This window comes from Penicillium daleae (assembly GCF_028827525.1).
Source record: "Penicillium daleae strain IBT 16125 chromosome Unknown utg000008l_segment0_segment0, whole genome shotgun sequence".
Lineage (NCBI taxonomy): Eukaryota > Fungi > Ascomycota > Eurotiomycetes > Eurotiales > Aspergillaceae > Penicillium > Penicillium daleae.
This window is the reverse complement of record NW_026623156.1, coordinates 1452446-1471926: the sequence shown is the minus strand read 5'-3', so window position 1 is coordinate 1471926 and position 19481 is coordinate 1452446. Positions and strand designations below refer to the sequence as shown.

At 54.2% G+C, this 19481-nt stretch overlaps 6 protein-coding genes across 6 annotated transcripts; 3 read left to right on the top strand and 3 right to left on the bottom strand.

The window, feature by feature from the left end:
* Positions 1 to 1414: 1414 nt before the first annotated feature.
* N7458_009157 (uncharacterized protein) lies at positions 1415 to 1642 on the top strand (the record flags this gene model as incomplete). Its single annotated transcript, XM_056912539.1, has 1 exon — positions 1415 to 1642. The coding sequence occupies one exon, from the start codon at positions 1415 to 1417 to the stop codon at positions 1640 to 1642; it is 228 nt and encodes a 75-aa protein (XP_056761388.1).
* Positions 1643 to 2144: 502 nt separating this feature from the next.
* N7458_009156 (acetyl-CoA carboxylase ACC1) lies at positions 2145 to 9254 on the bottom strand (the record flags this gene model as incomplete). The annotated part of the gene is made up of 2 exons (XM_056912538.1): positions 2145 to 8864; positions 9015 to 9254. 2 exons carry the CDS (start codon positions 9252 to 9254, stop codon positions 2145 to 2147), a joined length of 6960 nt encoding a protein of 2319 aa, XP_056761387.1.
* A 2567-nt stretch (positions 9255 to 11821) lies between these two features.
* On the bottom strand, positions 11822 to 13651 carry nde1 (nuclear distribution protein NudE; the record flags this gene model as incomplete). The annotated part of the gene is made up of 1 exon (XM_056912537.1): positions 11822 to 13651. The coding sequence occupies one exon, from the start codon at positions 13649 to 13651 to the stop codon at positions 11822 to 11824; it is 1830 nt and encodes a 609-aa protein (XP_056761386.1).
* Positions 13652 to 14667: 1016 nt separating this feature from the next.
* N7458_009154 (cysteine hydrolase family protein) lies at positions 14668 to 16041 on the top strand (the record flags this gene model as incomplete). Its single annotated transcript, XM_056912536.1, has 4 exons — positions 14668 to 14774; positions 14836 to 15260; positions 15329 to 15460; positions 15533 to 16041. The coding sequence occupies 4 exons, from the start codon at positions 14668 to 14670 to the stop codon at positions 16039 to 16041; spliced, it is 1173 nt and encodes a 390-aa protein (XP_056761385.1).
* A 504-nt stretch (positions 16042 to 16545) lies between these two features.
* On the bottom strand, positions 16546 to 17198 carry N7458_009153 (TRAPP subunit TRS20; the record flags this gene model as incomplete). Its single annotated transcript, XM_056912535.1, has 2 exons — positions 16546 to 16912; positions 17008 to 17198. The coding sequence occupies 2 exons, from the start codon at positions 17196 to 17198 to the stop codon at positions 16546 to 16548; spliced, it is 558 nt and encodes a 185-aa protein (XP_056761384.1).
* Positions 17199 to 17886: 688 nt separating this feature from the next.
* Positions 17887 to 19236, top strand: N7458_009152 (splicing regulator NSRP1-like domain-containing protein; the record flags this gene model as incomplete). The annotated part of the gene is made up of 1 exon (XM_056912534.1): positions 17887 to 19236. The coding sequence occupies one exon, from the start codon at positions 17887 to 17889 to the stop codon at positions 19234 to 19236; it is 1350 nt and encodes a 449-aa protein (XP_056761383.1).
* Positions 19237 to 19481: the final 245 nt, after the last annotated feature.

The following is a 19481-nucleotide window of genomic DNA, read 5'->3' as shown; positions in this document are numbered from 1 at the left end:
ATGTTTCTGTGTCACATATAGGGATTCCTTGAGTGTGGATTTTACCGGAAGATGCCTGGGTCTGATAGTCAATTTGGCGCCCCGAGGATGACTTATTATCCAACTCCATTTGTTTTCATCTAAGATACTTCTTTTGTAAGATAATGTAAGCGCCACTAGTCTATTGTATCTTCAACACCTAACCCCTTACCAACCCGGTCTCGAAATCACAACCCCCAATGTTTCATCAAGCCCTTCCACACAAGGAGACTTTGACACTGCAGGGTCGAATTTAGATTACCCTATCACTTACTCGCCCGACATTGTGGCACCGCTAATTGGCTTCAGGGGGAAATATTGTTGCCTGCTGCCCTGCGAGAGTGACATGATACTTACATTCTCAAACGTGCGTTGCTGACTTTGCGTGAAAATTGGTGATTTCGGTATTCTTAGAGCAACTCATGCAACCTATGATCATGAGCAGGCCGGAACAGTAGGATACTCTTTCCAACATACATTTTCGGCTGCCATTTATTCGACCCTGCTTGAAGTGGTATCTTAACTTAGACCCACTCCACCGTAGGGCTGAAGGGCGATCGCTTCTGTGAACGAGCAACCATTTTAGCGTCTGGTGATGAAATGAGTTAGTTGCATGTGATTTCGTCATAACTATGGCGAGAAAATTAATGGCACATCGGATGGTATCAAACGATACTAGCGTTCGGTTCTTCAAGACTCATGGTTTACGCTTCGACAAAAAAGGGTTGCGTGGCTATTAAACTAGCAGAATTAAGAGCCAAGTCAAGTGCGTCTATGCGGTACTCTAGACTCTTTTTGGCTGAAGATATCAGGTCCCAAAATTCCTACAATCTAAAACTCTGTTTGGTAGTAACACTTATCCAACTACACCCGCCGAACTGATTCCAGGAGGCCTCCCAGGGACACTGACATGGATGCTTTTACACTAGCCAACCTACAACTACTTCCTATTCTTAGTCTATAAGCAAGTTATACCCTATAGTACAAGATAGTAACGAGAGATCAATTGAACATACAAACTCGTCGTTCACAAATGACGTTTCCCAGCATCCTTCTTACCCACCATCCAAATTGGCCCCCAAACAGCATCTTTGGCACTTAGCGCCGACTCATAATGGGTCGAGCGACACTATTCCCTAAAAAGCGCCATACAGCGCCCCGAGCCCCATCCAAGATTATTGCCCGTCGCAAGGCGCAGCATGCTCAACCTCCACCTCCCTCCGCAAGGGAGTCTTGAAATAAAGAAGCACACTGTCGCAGATAGGACTGTACTCTTTCCATTATCGACTGTGTACGAAACACCTACAACATAGATCAGCCTCCTATTTACAAGCTCGAAACAACCAAAATAGACAACCGCATCCTCCCATGACCCAACCACGCAACCACCACAAAAATGTTCACTTGGCTCAAAAGCTTCCTCACAGGCCAAACATCCACAAACTGGCGACGCAAACGCGCAAACCGCGCATACCACAAGCGAGTACGCGCACGCGAGCGCGAGCTCCGCCGGACGTGGAACCACGAGGAAGTTGCCAATCGATACTTTTATTGGGCGCCGTATAGTAGTGAGAGGCCGTCTAAAGACGCGATTAAGGAGTTTCGGAGGAAGAAGGGGAGGTAGGAGGTTGGGACGTTGGAGGTATGGAGTTGAGGATTGGGGAGGGTGGGAGGGGTGTTGATAGTGATACCTTGTTGCTGATGATGCCAGGGTATAGTTAAGGAGTGAGTCTGTCTGGGGTATACGTCAGGCTGCGAGTGTTAGGATATAGTTTTTGGGGTTTGGTCTTTGGGTGATGCGAGGATATTGCAGCGGGGCCTAACAGGCATGGGACATTAATATGCGCGAACAACGGGCTACACAGACGGAAAGGAGCAAGGAAAGATTCGAATCAAAGACCCAATTAGTGTATTTATGGGACAAAACATCTCAATATAATAATTAACCAGATACAAAAACAAACAAGTCATGATGCCAAGGAAACAAACACCATGCACATACAAAACCAACACAGTAAGAGAAGAAAAAAATTACATCAAGTCATGATTTATCTATAATTTCCCACAATCACATTCAAACACACTCACTGAACCCACAATCCATGTATAAGGGTTCACAACCACTCTTAAGCAGAAGCAAGATACTTCAGCACGCTCTCACGCTCCTCAACAGGCAACATGGAAAGGACCTGCTGCACACCACGCAGACCGCCGTCCTTGTTACCAATCAGCAGGGCGGCGACCTCGGAGGCAACGCCCTCAGTACGCAGGGACTCAACCTTGGCCTGGACAGCCTTCTTGTTCTCCTCGTACCACATGGCAACCTTGCGGTCATCGTGCTCAAGCTCCTCATCGAGCATGCCAGTCCAGGCATGCAGGGTGCGCAGGTGCGCGGCGCGAGGGGACTCAGCCGAGGGCAGGGCAGTCTCGGCAGCGGTAGCGGTAGACGAGGGGATGGTGCCAGTGCGGGAAGAGGGGGTGGCGGAGGCGGCGACCATGCGCTTGACGATGAGCTCCTCGCTCAAACGGCGGCGCAGACGCCAGTAGAAGAAGCGACGGGCGTTCTGCCAGCGCAGCGGGGAGCGAATCGTGTTCTTGGCCTGCATGCGGCCGGCACGATCGTGCAGGTCGGCGAATTGCAGGGCGATCTGGAGGTACACGGGGAGGAGCTGCTCCTCGCGCTCGGCCATCTTCGCCTTGATGGCGGACAGCTGTTCCTTGGACAGCGAGGTGTCCTCGAGCGAGCGGCGCAGCTCACCGTAGGTGGCATCCAGTCGGGCCATGGTGTCCAGCTGCTTGTCGCGGCGGTACTTGATGTTGACGATACCCTCGGGCTCGAGGACACCACCACGGGCGTCCTCGTCGGCGTACATCTCCATCTGGTCGGGGTTGATGGTCGGGTCGATGACGACCCAAGATCCACCACGGAGCTCGCCGAAGGGCGGGATGTACACGAAGATGGGCTGCTCGTACTTGACGAGGGCATCGACAATGTACGAGCCGTACTTGAGGACCTCGTTGTACATGTCGCGCTGACCACCAGAGAAACCACGCCAGTTGGCCAGGATCATGACGGGCAGCTGCTCACCATGGTTGAAGTCGCGCAGAGCCTGAGCGGTCTTGTACGCCGAGTTGGGGTACCAGACACCACCAGCCTCCTGGGAGATCATCTCCATGGAGTCGGGGTTGGCAGGGTCAGCGGGAGTGACGTTCTCGACAGCGCGAGTCTCAACGGCGATAACACCCATAGGGATACCACCGAGGCGAGCACGACCAACGACGACAGTACGGGCCCAGCCGCCAAGAGCCTCCTCGAAGGAGTCCTTGTCGAACAGACCAGGCAGGAAGCCCTCCTCATCCTGCTTACCGGCAATCAGCCAGCGCGGGTCGTAGGCCTGCTTGGCGGGAGGGAAGTAGGCGACATCGCGGTCCCAGTCGTCAGACCAGGGGCGGATGGGGATGGGAGAACCCTTCTTGTCAGGGACGAAGCTCATCCACTGAACGATCTTCTCAACACCCTCAAAGTCGTCGTTGGCGGTCATGTGCGAGACACCGTTCTTGTACATGATCTGGGTACCACCCAGCTGCAGGTTAGAGGTGTACACCTCACGACCGAGCAGCTTGTTAATGGCAGGGGCACCAGTCAGGATGATGGGCTGACCCTCAACCTGGATGGCACGCTGACCAAGGCGGACTAGGTAGGCACCGATACCAACGGAGCGGCAAGTGACCAGGGTAATGGTGAAGATGTCCTCGTAAGCCTTGGAAGTGGCACCGGCAATGAGACCAGAGCCCTTCAGACACTCGACACCAAGACCGTCCTTGGCACCAATGACAGTGGTGATCTTGTGACGCTCCTCACCCTCATCATGGATCAGCTCGGTGATGACCTCCTTCTTCTTGCCGGCATCGAAGCGCTTCTTGACCTCGGGGGTGAGGTACAAGTACTTGAAGCCAGCCTCGGGCTTCGCAGCGTCGTTCCAAGCAACGGAGAAGTAGGGGATCAGCTCGTCGGCCATGCCGATGCGAGCACCGGAGTTGGCAGACAGGTAGATGCGAGGAATACCCAGCATGCGAGCGAGCTCAGTACACTTGTGGAAGAACTTGTCTTCCTGAGGACCGAACGAACCAATCTGGAAGGTGATGTCGTTGGCGACAATGATGAAGCGACGGCCGCGGGGGTACTCGGGAGTGCGGGCAGTGACGATCCAACCGACCATGCCGTGGTTGTTGGTACCAGGCTCGCGGGAAACTTCAACCAGGTTGTCGGTGTCATCCAGGACCAGCTCGCTGTAGTCGATGCACTCGCCTGTAGGCGGGCGCTGCGAAGCAAGCGAGGGGATGGTCCGGACAGCCTTGGTCCAGCTGTTCTGGAAGGCCTGGCGGAACAGCTCGGGGAAGTCGTACACATACTGAGTTCCCATAATGTGAGCCTTGTAACGCTTAGGCTGCAGCCACTCCTTGGTCGGGTAGGGAGTGGAGACAGGGCGCATGTGCATGGAGCCAAGCTTGTTGGTGCCACCAATGCTCTGGAAGATCCACTCGCCCTTCTCGGACTTGCGCTCAATGTACAGCTCGACCTGGATGATGAATCCGTAGGTGTTGCTGATGATGACACGCAGGGGGTAGGGCAAGCCGGTGGTGGGATCGGTGCACAGAATGCGAATCTCAGCACCAGTGACACGCAGGCGCCACAGACGGCGGCCGAAGCGGTCCAGGAAGCCGGCGAGAGCCTGCTCGACATCGATGGGCTGCAGGTTGAAAACGGGGGAGAAGTTGATGAAGATGTGGTTAAGATCAGAGTTGTTGTTGCCAATGATCTCAAGAGCATCGAGAATGTCGTTCATCAGGCGATCAGCTTCAGAGATGAGGTACTCCGCAGTGGGAATATCATCGCGGAGACGGCCGGGACGCACGACGGCACGCACGAAGTAGCGCTTATCAACAGCCTTGTCGTTCTCAGGGCCCTTGCCAATAGCCTCATAGACGTGGATGTTACGGTTCTCGGTGAAGACGGGCTTGATCTTGAACTTGGACAGACGGCCCAGCTCCAGCTGGAAGGCAAGGGCAGGCTCGCTGTGACGGATACTCTCATCCTCCTCGTAGGCAGGGCCACGGAAGGTGAAGTAGCCGGGGTAGACACCGTTTTTGCCACAGATGAAGGTGACACGACGAACGCGGCGGGCCAGGAGCTCATCCTTGGCATCAGCCAGCAGCTTCTGCATCTGGCTCACGATCTGAGAGTCATCCTGGTCCTCAATATCGCGGATAGCAATGTTGAGAACACCGGTGAGTTCGTCACTCTCGGTGGGCTTGACAGTGGGGCGGCGCTTGCCCTCCAGGTTGGCGATCAGGCCGTTGTCACCAGGACGCTTAGTCTTGGAGCCGGCACGGGGGAAGGCGTCCAAAGCCTTGGACAGGAACTCCTCGGCATCCTCGAGGTACTGGATGGGAACAATGACACCCTTGCGAATAGGGTCGCTGGACGGGTCGTTGACCAGGTAGGACATGTCGCTAATAGAGTTGATCCGCTTGAAGGGGTTGTTGGCCTCGGCCGTGGGGGTGCTGGGAGTGGAGGCTTGAGTAGAGGAGACAGAGCCAAACTCAGGCTGGCCGAGCTTGCCAATGGTGAAGTCCCAAGACAGAATGGGAGACTCGGCGCCAGCAGTGTAGTCAATGCCCTTCAGGGTGTAGGCACGGTAGGCACGGCGGACGTAGACCTCGAGAGCGGCGAGGGTAACCCAGGGGTCAGAGTGGATGAAGAAGCGAGGCAGGACATCGAAGACGGTGTACTTGGAGTCAACAACCTCCTTGAGGACACCAAAGTCGGGCTCACGGTGCTCCCAGCCAGTCTCACCGTAGCGGGACTCGACGACCGAGGAGCGAAGAATGTGCTCCATCTGGGACAGGCGCTCCTCCAGAGAAGGCAGAGCGCACTGGATGAGAACCTCACGGGCCTTAAGAGTAACCTTGGCGGCAGGGCGAGCCTCCAGCTCAGTCAGCTTCTTGAGGATGGTCTTGAAGTGCTTGCCGACGTTCTCAACGTTGGGCTGGTTGGGGCGGTACATGTCCAGGATGGCGAGGACCAGGTTATTCTTGGAGCCAATGCGGCTGTGAGAGAGGACGGTATGGATAACGGGGACGATGTCCTCCTTGTTCTCCTCACGGAGCTTCAGGATCACATCCTCATCACGCTTGGTACCAGTGCTGAACAGCTTCTCGATCTCGTAGTACTGCTCGAGCAGGCCAATGAACACATTGTACTCGTTGATCTTCAGGCCATCCAAGTACTTGTTGATGACCTGGACCAGAGGAAGGAGAGTGGTCTTGAGGATATCAGCATCGGCAGGGTTGACGTTCTCCTCGATGAAGCGAACGATGGTCTTCTGGAGCTGCTTGGCGGGAAACTCGGCTTTGCGGGCCTTGGCCTTGTCAACGATGGTCTGCAGCTGGGTATCGAGCTTCTGGGGCATGCGAGAGTGCAGAGCCGAGGACTGAGCATTCCACTCGCCGTAGGGCAGCTCGGGGTTGCGCAGAACCTCAACCAGTTCCTTCAGGGTCGCGGCCAAGATAACCTGGTTGTCGAAACCGCGGAGAATGTTCTCCAGAATGGTGTGGAGGAGGGTGAAGCGCTGAGGAGGCTTGTTACCGACGACAACGGGAGGACCCATATCGGGCAGCTGGCCAGTGAAGGGTTGGGCATGCTTGACGCGCGAGGGGTCATCCAGAGCAAGGATACCGAGAATGTCACCAGCCTCGAGAGTGGCACCGGGCTGCTTGATCAGCTGCACAATACCGTCCTCCTGCGTAATGAGGGGCATGTACATCTTCATGACCTCGACCTCGGCGTACGCCTGACCAGCACGGACGTGCTCACCGTTCTCGACGGTGAACTTGACCAGCTTACCGGGAGAAGGAGAACGGAGCTGAGTGGGGTCGTTCTCCTGCTCCAGAAGGCAGGTCTTGCCATCCACACTCAGACGAGTGGCAGCGGCCTCATCCTTCCAGTAGACGTTGTGACTGCGGCCGTTGAGCAGAACCAGCAGACCACCGTCAGCCAGAGCACGGACACCGACCGAGCACTTGGAGCCATTGATGAACAGGTGGTAGCTATCCAAGCCGGCACGAGTGGCAGTAAACTTGTAGCGGGACCCCTCGTAGATGAAGTCCACGGGGAAGACGGTCTTCAGAACGTCCTTGGCGGGCACCTGACCCTTCTCAAGGCCCTTGCGGTACTCCTCGATACCAGCCTCGCTGGAAAGGTGAGCCTTGGTGACGGCACCACAGATCACAGCAACAATGGGGTCAGGACGCTCGGCAGTCAGCTTGTTAGAGATCAGCTGGTCCAGCCATCCAGTGGTGATGGTGTTGTCCTCGAAAGCGGGAGTCTCGAGCAGCTTAATCAGGTATTCGACGGTGGTACGGAAATCACCACGAATGCTCAGCTCCTTCAGCGCAACGACCATGTGCTTCCGCGAGGCCGAGCGGTTCTCACCATAGGCGAAAATATGACCGAACTGACTGTCGGAGAAACTGTGAATGCCACCGGCAGTACCGACGGAGAAGTAACCCCAGACATTGGACGAAGAACGGAAGTTGAGCTCGTGCATGGTACCGCTGGACGGCTTGAAGCCCTCACCGGGATCCTCAGAGGTGATACGGCAGGCAGTGGTGTGGCCCTTGGGTTGGGGACGGCGCTGGGTCTTGAAGCTCTCCTCGCTGGAGAAGTCAAAGTCGATCTCGGAGGACGTGTTGGGGTCGACGCCGTACAACAGACGAATGTCACGGATCTGATGCAGGGGGATACCCATGGCGATCTGCAGCTGAGCGGCGGGCAAGTTGACACCGGAGACCATTTCGGTGGTGGGATGCTCGACCTGGAGACGAGGGTTCAACTCGAGGAAGTAGAACTTGTCATCAGCGTGCGAGTAGAGATACTCGACGGTACCGGCAGAAACGTAACCGACCAGGCGACCCAGGCTAACGGCAGCCTTCTCCATGGCCTGGAAAGTGATGGGCTTGGCAATGGTAACGGGAGCCTCCTCGATAATCTTCTGGTGACGACGCTGGACGGAACAGTCACGACCAAAGAGGGAGATGTTGTTACCGTACTGATCAGCCAACAGCTGGACCTCCAAATGACGGGCGTTACCAGCGAGCTTCATGATGAAAATGGGCGAACCGGGGATCTCGTTGGCGGCGGCATTGTACAGAGAGACAAACTCCTCCTCGTTCTCGACCTTACGGATACCCTTACCACCACCACCCTCGGAGGCCTTGATCATGACGGGGAAACCAATCTCCCGAGCCTTCTCCAGACCTTCTTGGGGCGAGTGCGTGCAACCACGGCTGTAGACATCATCCTCGACGGTGACAATGCCCTTGTCATCGATCGTCACCTCCTCGACACCGGTACCGGACCAGGGAATACAAGGCACACCGGCATGCTGTGCGACAATGGTGGAGGAGATCTTATCACCCAGAGAGCGCATGGCCGAAGCAGGGGGGCCAATGAAAATGATCTTCTTGGGCGAGGCCGCGAGCGACTCGGGTAACCGAGGGTTCTCGGAGGCGTGACCCCAACCAGCCCAGACGGCATGGACATCCATGCGCTCGGCCACATCGACGATCAGCTCGACGTTGGCGTAATTATTATTATTGGTACCGCCGGGAACCTCGACGTATTGATCCGCCATACGGATGTAGTCGGCATTGGCGTGCAAGTCCTCCGGGGTGGCCATGACGGTGAACTGGATGGCACGCTCATCGCCAAAGGTCTCGTAGGCCCATTTCCGCACTGATCGGATCTCCTTGACGGCGGCGATACCGTTGTTGGCGATGAGAACCTAATTGTGGGAGAAACCGGTTTGTCAGTCATGTCCGTCCTTTGTAGTCCCTTCTATTCGTCTCGACCGTCTTCGTTGTCGTCTCCATCCGTCCGCATCTTCTCTCTCTGTCTCGTCCTCCTTCCACCTGTACACTCAGGAAAGACTCACCGAAGTAATGACGGAGTGACCGCCCTGGTTAGCAACGAAATCCTTGACGGAGCTGGGCGGTGCTACGCCGAGGTGGTTACCACCGATGAAATGTGAGGGGAGGTCGTATTTAGCGGCATTGGAGCTGCCGTGGCCGTTGACGGGCGCACTGCCGTTGACGGGCGCACTGCCGTTGACGGGCGCACTGCCGTTGACGGGCGCACTGCCGTTGACGGGCGCACTGCCGTTGGGGACAGCCATGATGGCGTATGTATAAGGAATTTGCGTGTGTGTGGCGGTGGGAAGAAAGTACACAGCTCAGTCGGAGGGAGGGTACGAGCTGATCAGAGTACCGGAGCTGGAATTGGGGAGGGGTAATGGGCCCAATGTTCCGACAAGATTAAACAGCGCTGCTGGAGGAGAATGGATGTAGGGTGGTGAAAATAATCGGCAATGTCGGGGTAATGTACAGAGAAGTGGCGAAGAGGAAGTGCCAAAAGGGATGGCTCGTTACGGGGCGTAGAGAGGAATGAAGAAGAGGAGGAAGAGGAGGAAAGAGGAAGAGAAGATTTCCTTTTTTTTCCTGTTTCCAATCTGTCCCAAAACGAAAGAATTTGGTTAGCCGCACGCTTCAAGGAATCGTCCAAGGGCTTGTTCTTTTTTGGTCCACGTTTCTCTATTCCCGAAGAGACCCGTCGGGGATGACAGACGAGCTGCTTATGTGCAGAAAGGCCTCGTCGCCCCCGATGCGGGCAGCTCGGCGTTGAGCGGGATTGGTTGTTTGCGGACAAAAACAACGAGAAGAGACAGGGTTACAGCAAGGGGTGGAATTCAGGTTCAGATTCAGGAACCAGGAGTAAAGCAAAGCAAAACAAGGATGGACTTACCGGGACCACCAGCAAAAGACCCGAATTGTTCAAGGGGAGAAAATTGGAAGATTAGAGAATTGAGAGAGTACGCAAATGGAGGACGAGGCCCAGTACAAAAAGGTCGCGAAGGAAAAAAAAAATGCTGAGGATGATTTGCAGTGTCCCCCACCGGGCTCGGGGATCGGGGGTCCCAAGTACCGGCGCATACAAATTAGTATGGGCGGGTACCTGTCCCAGCAGCTCCTGGGCTGGCCGTATTTTCATTTTCCCCAACTCCCGCGATTGTTGGGCCGGTTCCACCAGCAGCAACCCTCACCATCACCGTCCCACCCGTTTCCAACGCCATTTTCAGCTCGGATTCTTTTGCACCCAATCAGACCGGTGGAGCTTCAAAAGACGGTTCGACTCCTTTCGATCCTCACGGCCTGCTTGGGAAGAGATATTCTCCTCCTGTCGCGATGCCTCGAATATGATGCCTTCATACTGTACCTTCGGACCTCACCACGGCACTGACATCTTTCACTAGACCCAACTCTGGCTAGCCACCCTCCGATCCCGCCCCACCAGCCTCTCGGAGACCGACAACTCGGTGACTTCTGGCTGCCATGGCCTATATCTGGCCTCTTGTCGGACTATCCCTCCTCTCGGAGGTGCGATCGGGGGTCAATCGAACAATCTACGCAACGGATGTACTACGACGACTACTGTATAGAGAAACTCCTCACCTGGGCAGTTCTATCAGCCGTAATACTGTCCACAGAGACTTAATAATCTTCACGATTCATCTCATCTTCTCCTCTGTATTAAATATCCACCGCATACAAGTCTGCAGGATCCAGATCCAGATCAAGGCAATAATACAGTGTCCTGCAATGTTACTCCGTCCCAGTACATACTACTTTGCTCCGTCGAGTCTCGCGCAGGGAGTGCCCGAAAAGAAAGGCCGCGATGACGTCATGTTCCCTCTCACTCTCAGCGAAACGTTGAGGGCCCCGTCTGCACGGACCAACTGCCAGAGAGGGGGAACCGTGGGAAGGGCGACCGCCAAGGAAAAGTGCCAGCTCCAGCTCGGGAGTGGAATGTTACCGTACTGAATTATGTACTATTTTTGAGATTCTTCTAAGGTAGTATTTTAGGTTGACTGTGGTTCTTGACTTGTTCTAGATTCAAGAATCTAGACCATTCTTCCATATAACGCCAAAAATCCAAGGGGCTCTTGCAACCTGTGAATCAGGTTTAGCTGGGAATACTTTTCCTGCCCCAACGCAAGTATATGGAAACCATACGCCAGGACGGGAAATGAACAGGACCCCAGTCGACATGAACAAATCCTACACACCCTCACGCCAAGAGATATCGTAGGTGTCTTTCAAAAGAGGTAGATTAGAGTCCATCCACTACGGCACAATTCAAAGACATAGCATCGTGGGTATTATCAAACGCCTCGCGACGTACACAAAAAGGGGGAAATGAAAAGAAAACACAAGATGCTGAGACACAGCTTAGGACGCCCCAGAGTCTATCCGGGGCTGTATCAAAAAAGGGGGGAGTGCGGAGCCTAACTTGCAGTAAAAAAGCCAGCAGTCAGGTTCCCCGCCCCTCACATGTATGTAGGTAGAGAGATGAGAGACCCAAATTAACCACCGCATCAGCGCCAAAAAAGAAACAGAGAAATGGGCCTATACAGAACGACGCAAAATCATGGGGGTGGTTGGAGGAGAGGTCCCGTCAGACCACAGTCCAGGTGGCTGTCATGCACAACGAGTAAGCGACTAAACGAGGTAGATGCAAAATCATATGCTCCCAGGCAAGAAAGTAGTTCTCCCAAAGGTAGGAAAAAGAATTGAAATCCAAGGAAAAGAGACAGTAGCCCAATGCGTGATCCATGTGGCCCTCCTTGTCCATTGATCAAGTAAGGATATCGAAGGAGGGCGAGGTATCAAGGGCATCAAAGGCAGTTTAATAGGTCTCTCCAATGTCACTTTGCTTCCGTTCCAGCGGTGCGGGCATAGTCCCCGACCCGATACTTGTCTTGAAGCTGCGGGGCGTCGGGATAGCCGACATGCCACTGGTGGTACGTTTCTTAATTCCAGGTGTGGCGGAGACGGAGGGTCGCCGCACGTCCTTGGGAATACGGGACACGGTCGGGGTAGAGACATCATGGTCTTCATCGATGTTGGACATGCTTGCAACAGACGGTGTTTGTCCGTTGTGGTTACTCAGAGATGACCTGGGTCGGCGGCTCTCCGTCGTGGGGTTGGTTGAATAGTGGCCGAGAGGCGTCTTGGCGCCGGGGCGGCTCTGCCGACTTTCAGGGCGACCAATCGGCACTCCGGAATGTACACTTTGGCTGAACGAGCTCCGACTGGAGTAGCTCGTTCGGCTGCTCGGTCGACTATCACCAGTACGAGCCCCGATGGACTGGCGACCCTGAGGAATATATGAAGGAGTACTTTCGCTATCTCGAACGGATGAGCCAAAGCTACTGCCACTCATTCGCTTGCGAGAGGTTCTCCGAACGGTGATCGTGGATGGCACTGGGCTGTCTCCGATCACTGAACCTTGGCGGGAGCGTGGAGATCCCCGAGAGGATGTCTCTGAGGGTGCTGGAAGACGTGACCGGGCAGACTGGACACGCTCTTCCAGTTTCTGCATCTTGCCAATAAGTCCACGAATCTGGAACAGCGAGCCAGATTTGGGAAGACCGGAGGGCCGGGAGGTGGTCGACCTGGACAGGCTGTTGCGGGAAGAGTAAGACATGGACGGGGTAGTGCGACCACCATTACTGTAGCCACTGTTACTGTACGCAAGAGATGAAGTGCGCGAGTGGGCAGCAGGCCGAGCCGGCTGGGTTCTGGTATTGTGCAGGGTCCGTGAGTTGACTGGTTCTGCGCCAGTCGCTCTGGTTCGAGGGAATGTGGGGGTTGCGTTGATGGACTTGCGGAAGTTGGTAGAGGCCTCTGAGATGGGCGGCGAGGGCGGAGTTGCGGTTGAAGAGGCCAAGGTCGACTTGGCTGGAGGGGTCGCAAATACGGGAGACGATTTGCCTACGCCAGGAGACCGATCGAAAATCTCTAGTGGCTGGGGTGTCGACGGGCTGCGGTACAACGGTGTCGGCTTGCGACGACGGAACCCATGACCCTCGGTGTGGCGCAGCTTCTCCTGGTTGATCTCGGCTTCAACCTTGAGGTCAGAAAGTTCGTCTCTCAAACGCTGATTGTCAATCCGCAAGCTTTCACGCTCTTGTTCCCCAGTCCTGATCTCCTCTTCCAGTAGCACCCCGCGCTCGATGGCGACATTGTATTTAGACTCCAAGTCCTCCAGGGACGAAGTGGTGTTTCGGGCTTGTCGCTCGTAATCGTCGTTGGCAACTTCAATATCACGCAGCTTCAACTGCAAAGTGCGATTGGCATCGCGCAGAGAGGTAATCTCCTTCTGCAGGGTGTTTTGCGCATTGTTCGCCTCGGTCTTTGACTGCTTGTATTTGGTCTGCAGGCCACCAGTATCAGCCCCCGCGCCATACCAGATGACGAAAACTTGTAGATCACTCACCTTCCACTCCTCTACCTCGTAGCGCAGGTTGTCAACTTTCTCCCTGAGCTGTCGCTCGCGCTTCTCCTTGTCCTCCATCTCCTTTTCCATCTCCGCCTCCAGCTCGGTGCTGGAGAGCTGGAAATCGTGCAGCTCCTCCTGAATCGACTCATATTGGGCTTTGTAGTACTCGATGGTATACTCTTCCACACCATTTGTGTCCTTCCCCTTAGAGGGTGAATCATCGGCGGCTGGCATCTTCTTCCCGCGTTGGGCACCGGGCGGGCCGCAAAGCAAATGTCTGCGGGACCACCGGCAAGAAAAATGATTCTATCACCAGAAGGAATCTGGAGTTGGCGGCACCACACTTCCAATCGCCCGCTTCGTTTAACTCACGGGTTCATGGGGTGGTGGTGGCTGGGCGCAAATCAAGAACCGTGCGTTGTTGATAAGAACCCCTCGGCGAGGCGGTTAGCAGGTGAACACGGGCGATGTTGGTGATGCACCCTCCACCGATAGAGACCAAAGGACGAGAAATGTCGCCGCCAAAGCAGAGCGACACCTTCCGGACTTACCTTTCCCTGACTTGGGAGGGGGTTGAAAGGGCGGGTGCGAGACTCTCCGGTGGAAGGGTGGTTGTTGTCGCAAAGCGGGATTGATTAGATCGGGTGAGGAGTGTTGATGTTGCGGTCGTCAGGGGGGCCAGCATAGAGCTATACTAGATTAGGACTAGTGGGCTGTATTCTCACCGCCCCGAAGGTGATATCACGTGTCTGTCCCAAGCACCTTTCTCCTCCTCCCCCTCACCGCCTTTGGCTCTCCCTGTCCGCCTGTTGCCTTACAGCCTGAGGCGATCAAACTGGCTAGACTCTAATCGGTGGCGATATCTGGATTCCTCGGAGCTGTCCCTAGGGATTCTGGGGTAATCTCGTCGTGTCGAGAGCTGCTCGTCCAGTCTTCCTGTAAGTTGCACCTCTCTGTCTCTCGCTGTCTCCCAGCTCCGTCCACGCACAACACCTGAGTGCTTTCAGCATGTCCCCCTTTCCGCCACCCTCCGGGGTTGCTATGCCCACGCACAGCAATACCTGGATCGAAGGCTGATCCGTCAAGATTGCTTCCACGCACTTGTTTACACTCCTTCGGGTTCCACTCCAAATCTCCACGCAGTACACAGACATCGAGGTGTACGCGACGATGATGTGACATTGGTACTCACGCTGCTTCTAACAGACAGATCGCACTCCGGGTCCGTAGCCTAACTACGATCACTCGTCATGGCGGACCCCTCTGATCTCAACTTGGACGCGCCCAGCGACCTCCAGGACATTCCTGAGCTGGCCATGCAATTGATTCCCCCACCTGAGGGAACATACCCTGATAAGTCAGTACCAGCATCTTTGAGGCGTTCCTGGTACTTTTGATGCTAATGAGCTTCTATCCAGACAAACCCTACTCGCTGCCGTCCAGAGTCATGGCAAAACCCACGGCTACAACGTGGTGGTCAAATCCTCGAGTACTCCGACAGAGAAGAAGCCGGGTCGAACTGCGAAGGTGTGGCTGCGTTGCGATCGTGGTGGTCACTATCGGCCTCGAAATGGACTCACCGAAGAAACTCGCAAACGCCGCCGAACCTCCCGACTGATGGACTGTCCTTTCATGCTCGTCGCAGCTGGTTCCCCAGGTATCTGGAGCTTGACCGTCTTGAATCCGACCCACAACCATGGACCCATCGTGGACAAACCTCGTCAGCCACCTCACCACAAGGTGCGCAAGGGTCAATTGGCTGCGACGCCCTACGATTGGCCCCATGATTGTACCTTTACTCCATACACGACTGCTCTGGTCATCATCGACATGCAAAAGGACTGTAAGTTGTTGCTATATCAAACGAATTTCCCTTCAAAATCAAGGTCGGGCGTCTAACATGTTCCCTAGTCTGCTCAATTGGCGGATACATGCACTATCAGGGCTACGATATCTCTCCAGCCCAAGCTCTGATCCCCAAGCTGCAGGGCCTACTACAAGCGTTCCGCTCTGCCGGTTTCCCCGTGTATCACACTCGTGAGGGTAAATTGATCTCGTCATATTTCCAGGCAATCCCTCATGTCTTCCGAACTTACCCACTAATTTCTCGTGCAGGCCACCGACCCGATTTGTCTACTCTTTCCAGTCGCGAGTCATATCGCTCGCGCAACAACGCTACCGGTCTCGGCATTGGCTCTCAAGGCCCAATGGGTCGTCTGCTTATTCGCGGTGAACTGGGTCATGACATTGTGGACGAACTGTACCCTATTCAAGGTGAACCAGTCATCGACAAGCCTGGACGCGGCGCCTTCACATACACCGACTTGGAGCTCCTCCTTCGCAACAAAAGCATCAAGAACCTTGTCATCGCCGGCGTGACTACCGATGTCTGCGTTTCAACTACCATGCGTGAGGCTAACGACCGTGGATTCGACTGCCTGCTACTGGACGATGGTTCCGCGGCCGCTGAGCCTAATCTTCACGCTTCCACCGTCGCGTCTGTCAAAATGGAAGGCGGAATCTTCGGCTCCGTCGGCAAAATTGAAGATGTGCTTCAGGCTGTTGAAAACTTCAAGGCTGCCACAATGAAGAAGCAACCTTCCCAGATGGCAGGCGAAGTCTGAATACCAGACTCATCGCCGTCACACTTTATTAGCGACATTTGTTTGGGTATCGTTGGGAATTGGGAGGAAATGGCTGGCGTTCACTTTTCAAGGCTGCGGGCGTTTCGATTCTCCGTCTTCATGGCTCTTTGAACGGACGGCAGTGTCTTCGAGCATAGCTTGTTGAACCTCACCACCGGTTCGGCTCTTGACTTCTTTGGTTCTTTGGTTGTCAGATTTTAGCGGGGCTCGGGTTTTTTTCGGTCACAGTTGTCTTTTGTGTTTTGAGTATCTAAAAGCGCGCATGGTTTTGCAGAATATTGATGTTTATTCTAATCTTATTTTCCGGGTATCATACATAATTGGAGGCTTGTTCTTCCAGACTCAAGTCCTATGTAGGTCAAAGAAATTCCAAACTTGTCTGAAGCAGCAACCCCATCTCCCCGATCTTAGAATTAAACAATGCACACCCCATAAACGCCACGCTGATAGAGCCCCATGTTCAACAAAAGATATGATATGCACTCAAAGCCACTTCTTCCCCGCCGCAGTGACTCTCGTCCTGAACACGGGGCTCCGGATCTCCATACCCTGCTTGTAGAACGGACTCATGGCCGTCTTTACATAGCTCTCGTAGACTTCTGTCATGAACTGGCGTACGGCCTCCTCAGTCTGCGGAGAGGTTGGGTTCGCCGCGATGGAGCTTGTTGAGCCTCGTGCAACTAGATTGCCGGATGATCCTAGCAAAGACGATGATCCGAGTCCCCCGCTGCTGCCAGAGTTTGGTAGTTGTGGAGGTTGGTGGAGGAGAAGGAAGCGAGCGCCGCTCGGCGTCAGGAAGGCGGAGATGTAGGCTGCGGCGGGGGGATAGGTGTCGATGTGCTTGAGATACCTAGTTTGGGAGAGTTAGCTAGAGGTCATGGGAATAGCGCGCTGTTATGGAGACTAGGTCGAGGTAGATTGGCCTCTTTAAGAAGAGAAACGTACATTCCACCATTAGTCCATTGAGCTTCCTCTACAATGTCCAGACTGGAATGGATGATGAACTGGTTCATGTACTGTGCTGTGTCCGGAAAGCGAAACCGCGCAATGCCATCGCCACCACCTTTTGATGTGCCAAATGCAATATTGAAGATCGGCGTGTCTGTTGGCGAGAGGATAGTGAAATAGTATGACATTTTGGCGGGCTTCAGGCGTGGAGGTATGAAACGGGACTTTGAGGGGGATTGTTGCCCGAGTGGGCGTGGCTGTTTAGATATGTCACGTGGCAGATAAGGGACCAGGCTCGCAGCGTGGAATTAATTCAAAGCTTCAATTGGCGAAGCATCCTGAGATGGATTGATTAGATAACGGATCTGATTAAATTAACGCTCCTCGCTTGATGGGGTCCAGCTGTAATGGTAAGTAGCCCTCAGTTAATGCTAGACTTGTTTCTCTTTGGAAGGATTGTTGGGAGTGGGATTCCTGAAATATATCTTTGGACATATACCCGCAAGATCCTACACTGAACAATGAGCTTCTACCAACCTGTAATTTGCGCTGAAAAAAAAAAAACCATCATAAGTCACAATTTGTAAAAATCGATTACCCAGCAAGAAGTCCCCATCTGCTCTGCCATATCCAGGAATGCACTAGGTACAGTAGGTTACTATCCATGTACACAGAGAGAATCCAGGTATCCCCGCAAACCCCAAGTCACATGACATACTGATAACCAGCCCTTGCTTTATCGCGCTATCGCGACTTTTTGACTTGGAACGTCACCTACTTCCGGCTGCGGTCCCCACGACCTCGCTCGACTTAATCGATCTCTCACGGATTTCACACACAGTCCGCTGTATTAACTGACTTGGCTATCTTGCGAAAATGGCGCCTCAATTTTCGTCTGGGCTCAACATGCCAAATAAGACCTCCGCGAGACCAAAGCCAGGCAATGCTTTCGGACAGAAGCGCAAGAAAAACATCTTCGATGACGACTCCGGAGACGAAGACCAACGAAAGGACAGTGCAGTTGAGGTCTCTACGATTGGTGGATTGGATACGCCTGCGCCAAAATCGAAGCTCTCTACTGATGCTCGGCCGCCTCCCAAGCGAAAGATGCAATTGGGTGTTGGTGGCAAGCCCAGCGCAAAACCGCTGAACAAGAACTCGATTTTTGCTCATGATGAAGAAGAAGATGAAGAGAAGGATAAAGAACGACAAGAGGAAGTGCGCTTCGGACTGAATCAGACACAGTCAAAAAAGTCCACGGGTACGGGGCAGGATTTCAAGAACCTGTCTGCACTACACAGCAGTAAGAAGCATGCCGAGGAAGCCGAGGAACTCGACCCATCCATCTACTCCTACGATGCGGTATACGATAGTCTACACGCCAAGTCCGACAAATCTGCGACTGTCAACAAGAGCGAAGGACCCAGGTACATGACAAACCTGTTGCGCAGTGCAGAGATTCGGAAACGTGATCAGACACGTGCGCGCGATCGCCAGCTGGCGAAAGAACGCGAAGCTGAGGGCGATGAATTTGCGGACAAGGAGAGTTTCGTCACAGGCGCCTACAAAGCACAACAGGAGGAGATGCGACGAATGGAGGAAGAGGAGGAACGCCGTGAGAAGGAAGAGGAAGAACGGCGGAAAAAGAATGGTGGCGCTGGCATGGTCGGTTTCTATCGGGATGTGCTTTCGCGAGGTGAAGCCAAACACGATGAGGCTGTGAAGGCTGCCGAAGAAGCCGCGCGCCGTGTCAAGGCCGGGGAGATCGACGAAGACATGGCGAAAGAAACCGAAGAAAAGACGGAGGCTCAAAAGGCCGAGGAGCTCAATGCCCACGGTGCTCGTATTGCCATCAACGACGAGGGCCAAGTGGTTGATAAGCGTCAACTATTGTCTGCCGGTTTGAACGTGGCCCCCAAGCCGAAGGCTGCTCCATCTGCCGCGCCAAGTGCGGCACCTCGACCTGGCGCTGGCCGTCCTGGCGCTGGTGCTGGTTACCAGACTGGCCGTGCCGCCCAGCGTGCCCGTCAGACCGAGATGATCTCGCAACAGTTGGAAGAGCAAGCCCAGAAAGAAGAAGAGGCCGAGAGTGCTCGACAGAAGGAAATTGCAGAGAAGGCTCGCAGCCGCAAGACAGCCACGGATGTTTCCAGCGCGAAGGAGCGGTACTTGGCAAGAAAGCGGGAGCGAGAAGAGGCTGCTGCAAAGGAGCAAGCTGGGAAATAGAATCGGGAAACTTTTGTTTGGACATAGCGTTATATATCTGCATTTTGATGGCGCTGGAAAGGTCTGTTTGAGATGTATATTACAGAGCGGCGTCATGGATTATCATCTGATCTTGTTGACTGTATACAATCTATCAAGAAGCGAGTATGAATCTCCAGACCAAAGACCAATCTAATATGGAGAGAAGCGTATGAAACGCCATACCAACCAACCCCCTTGACTGAAAAGAAAAATGTGCAAAGAGC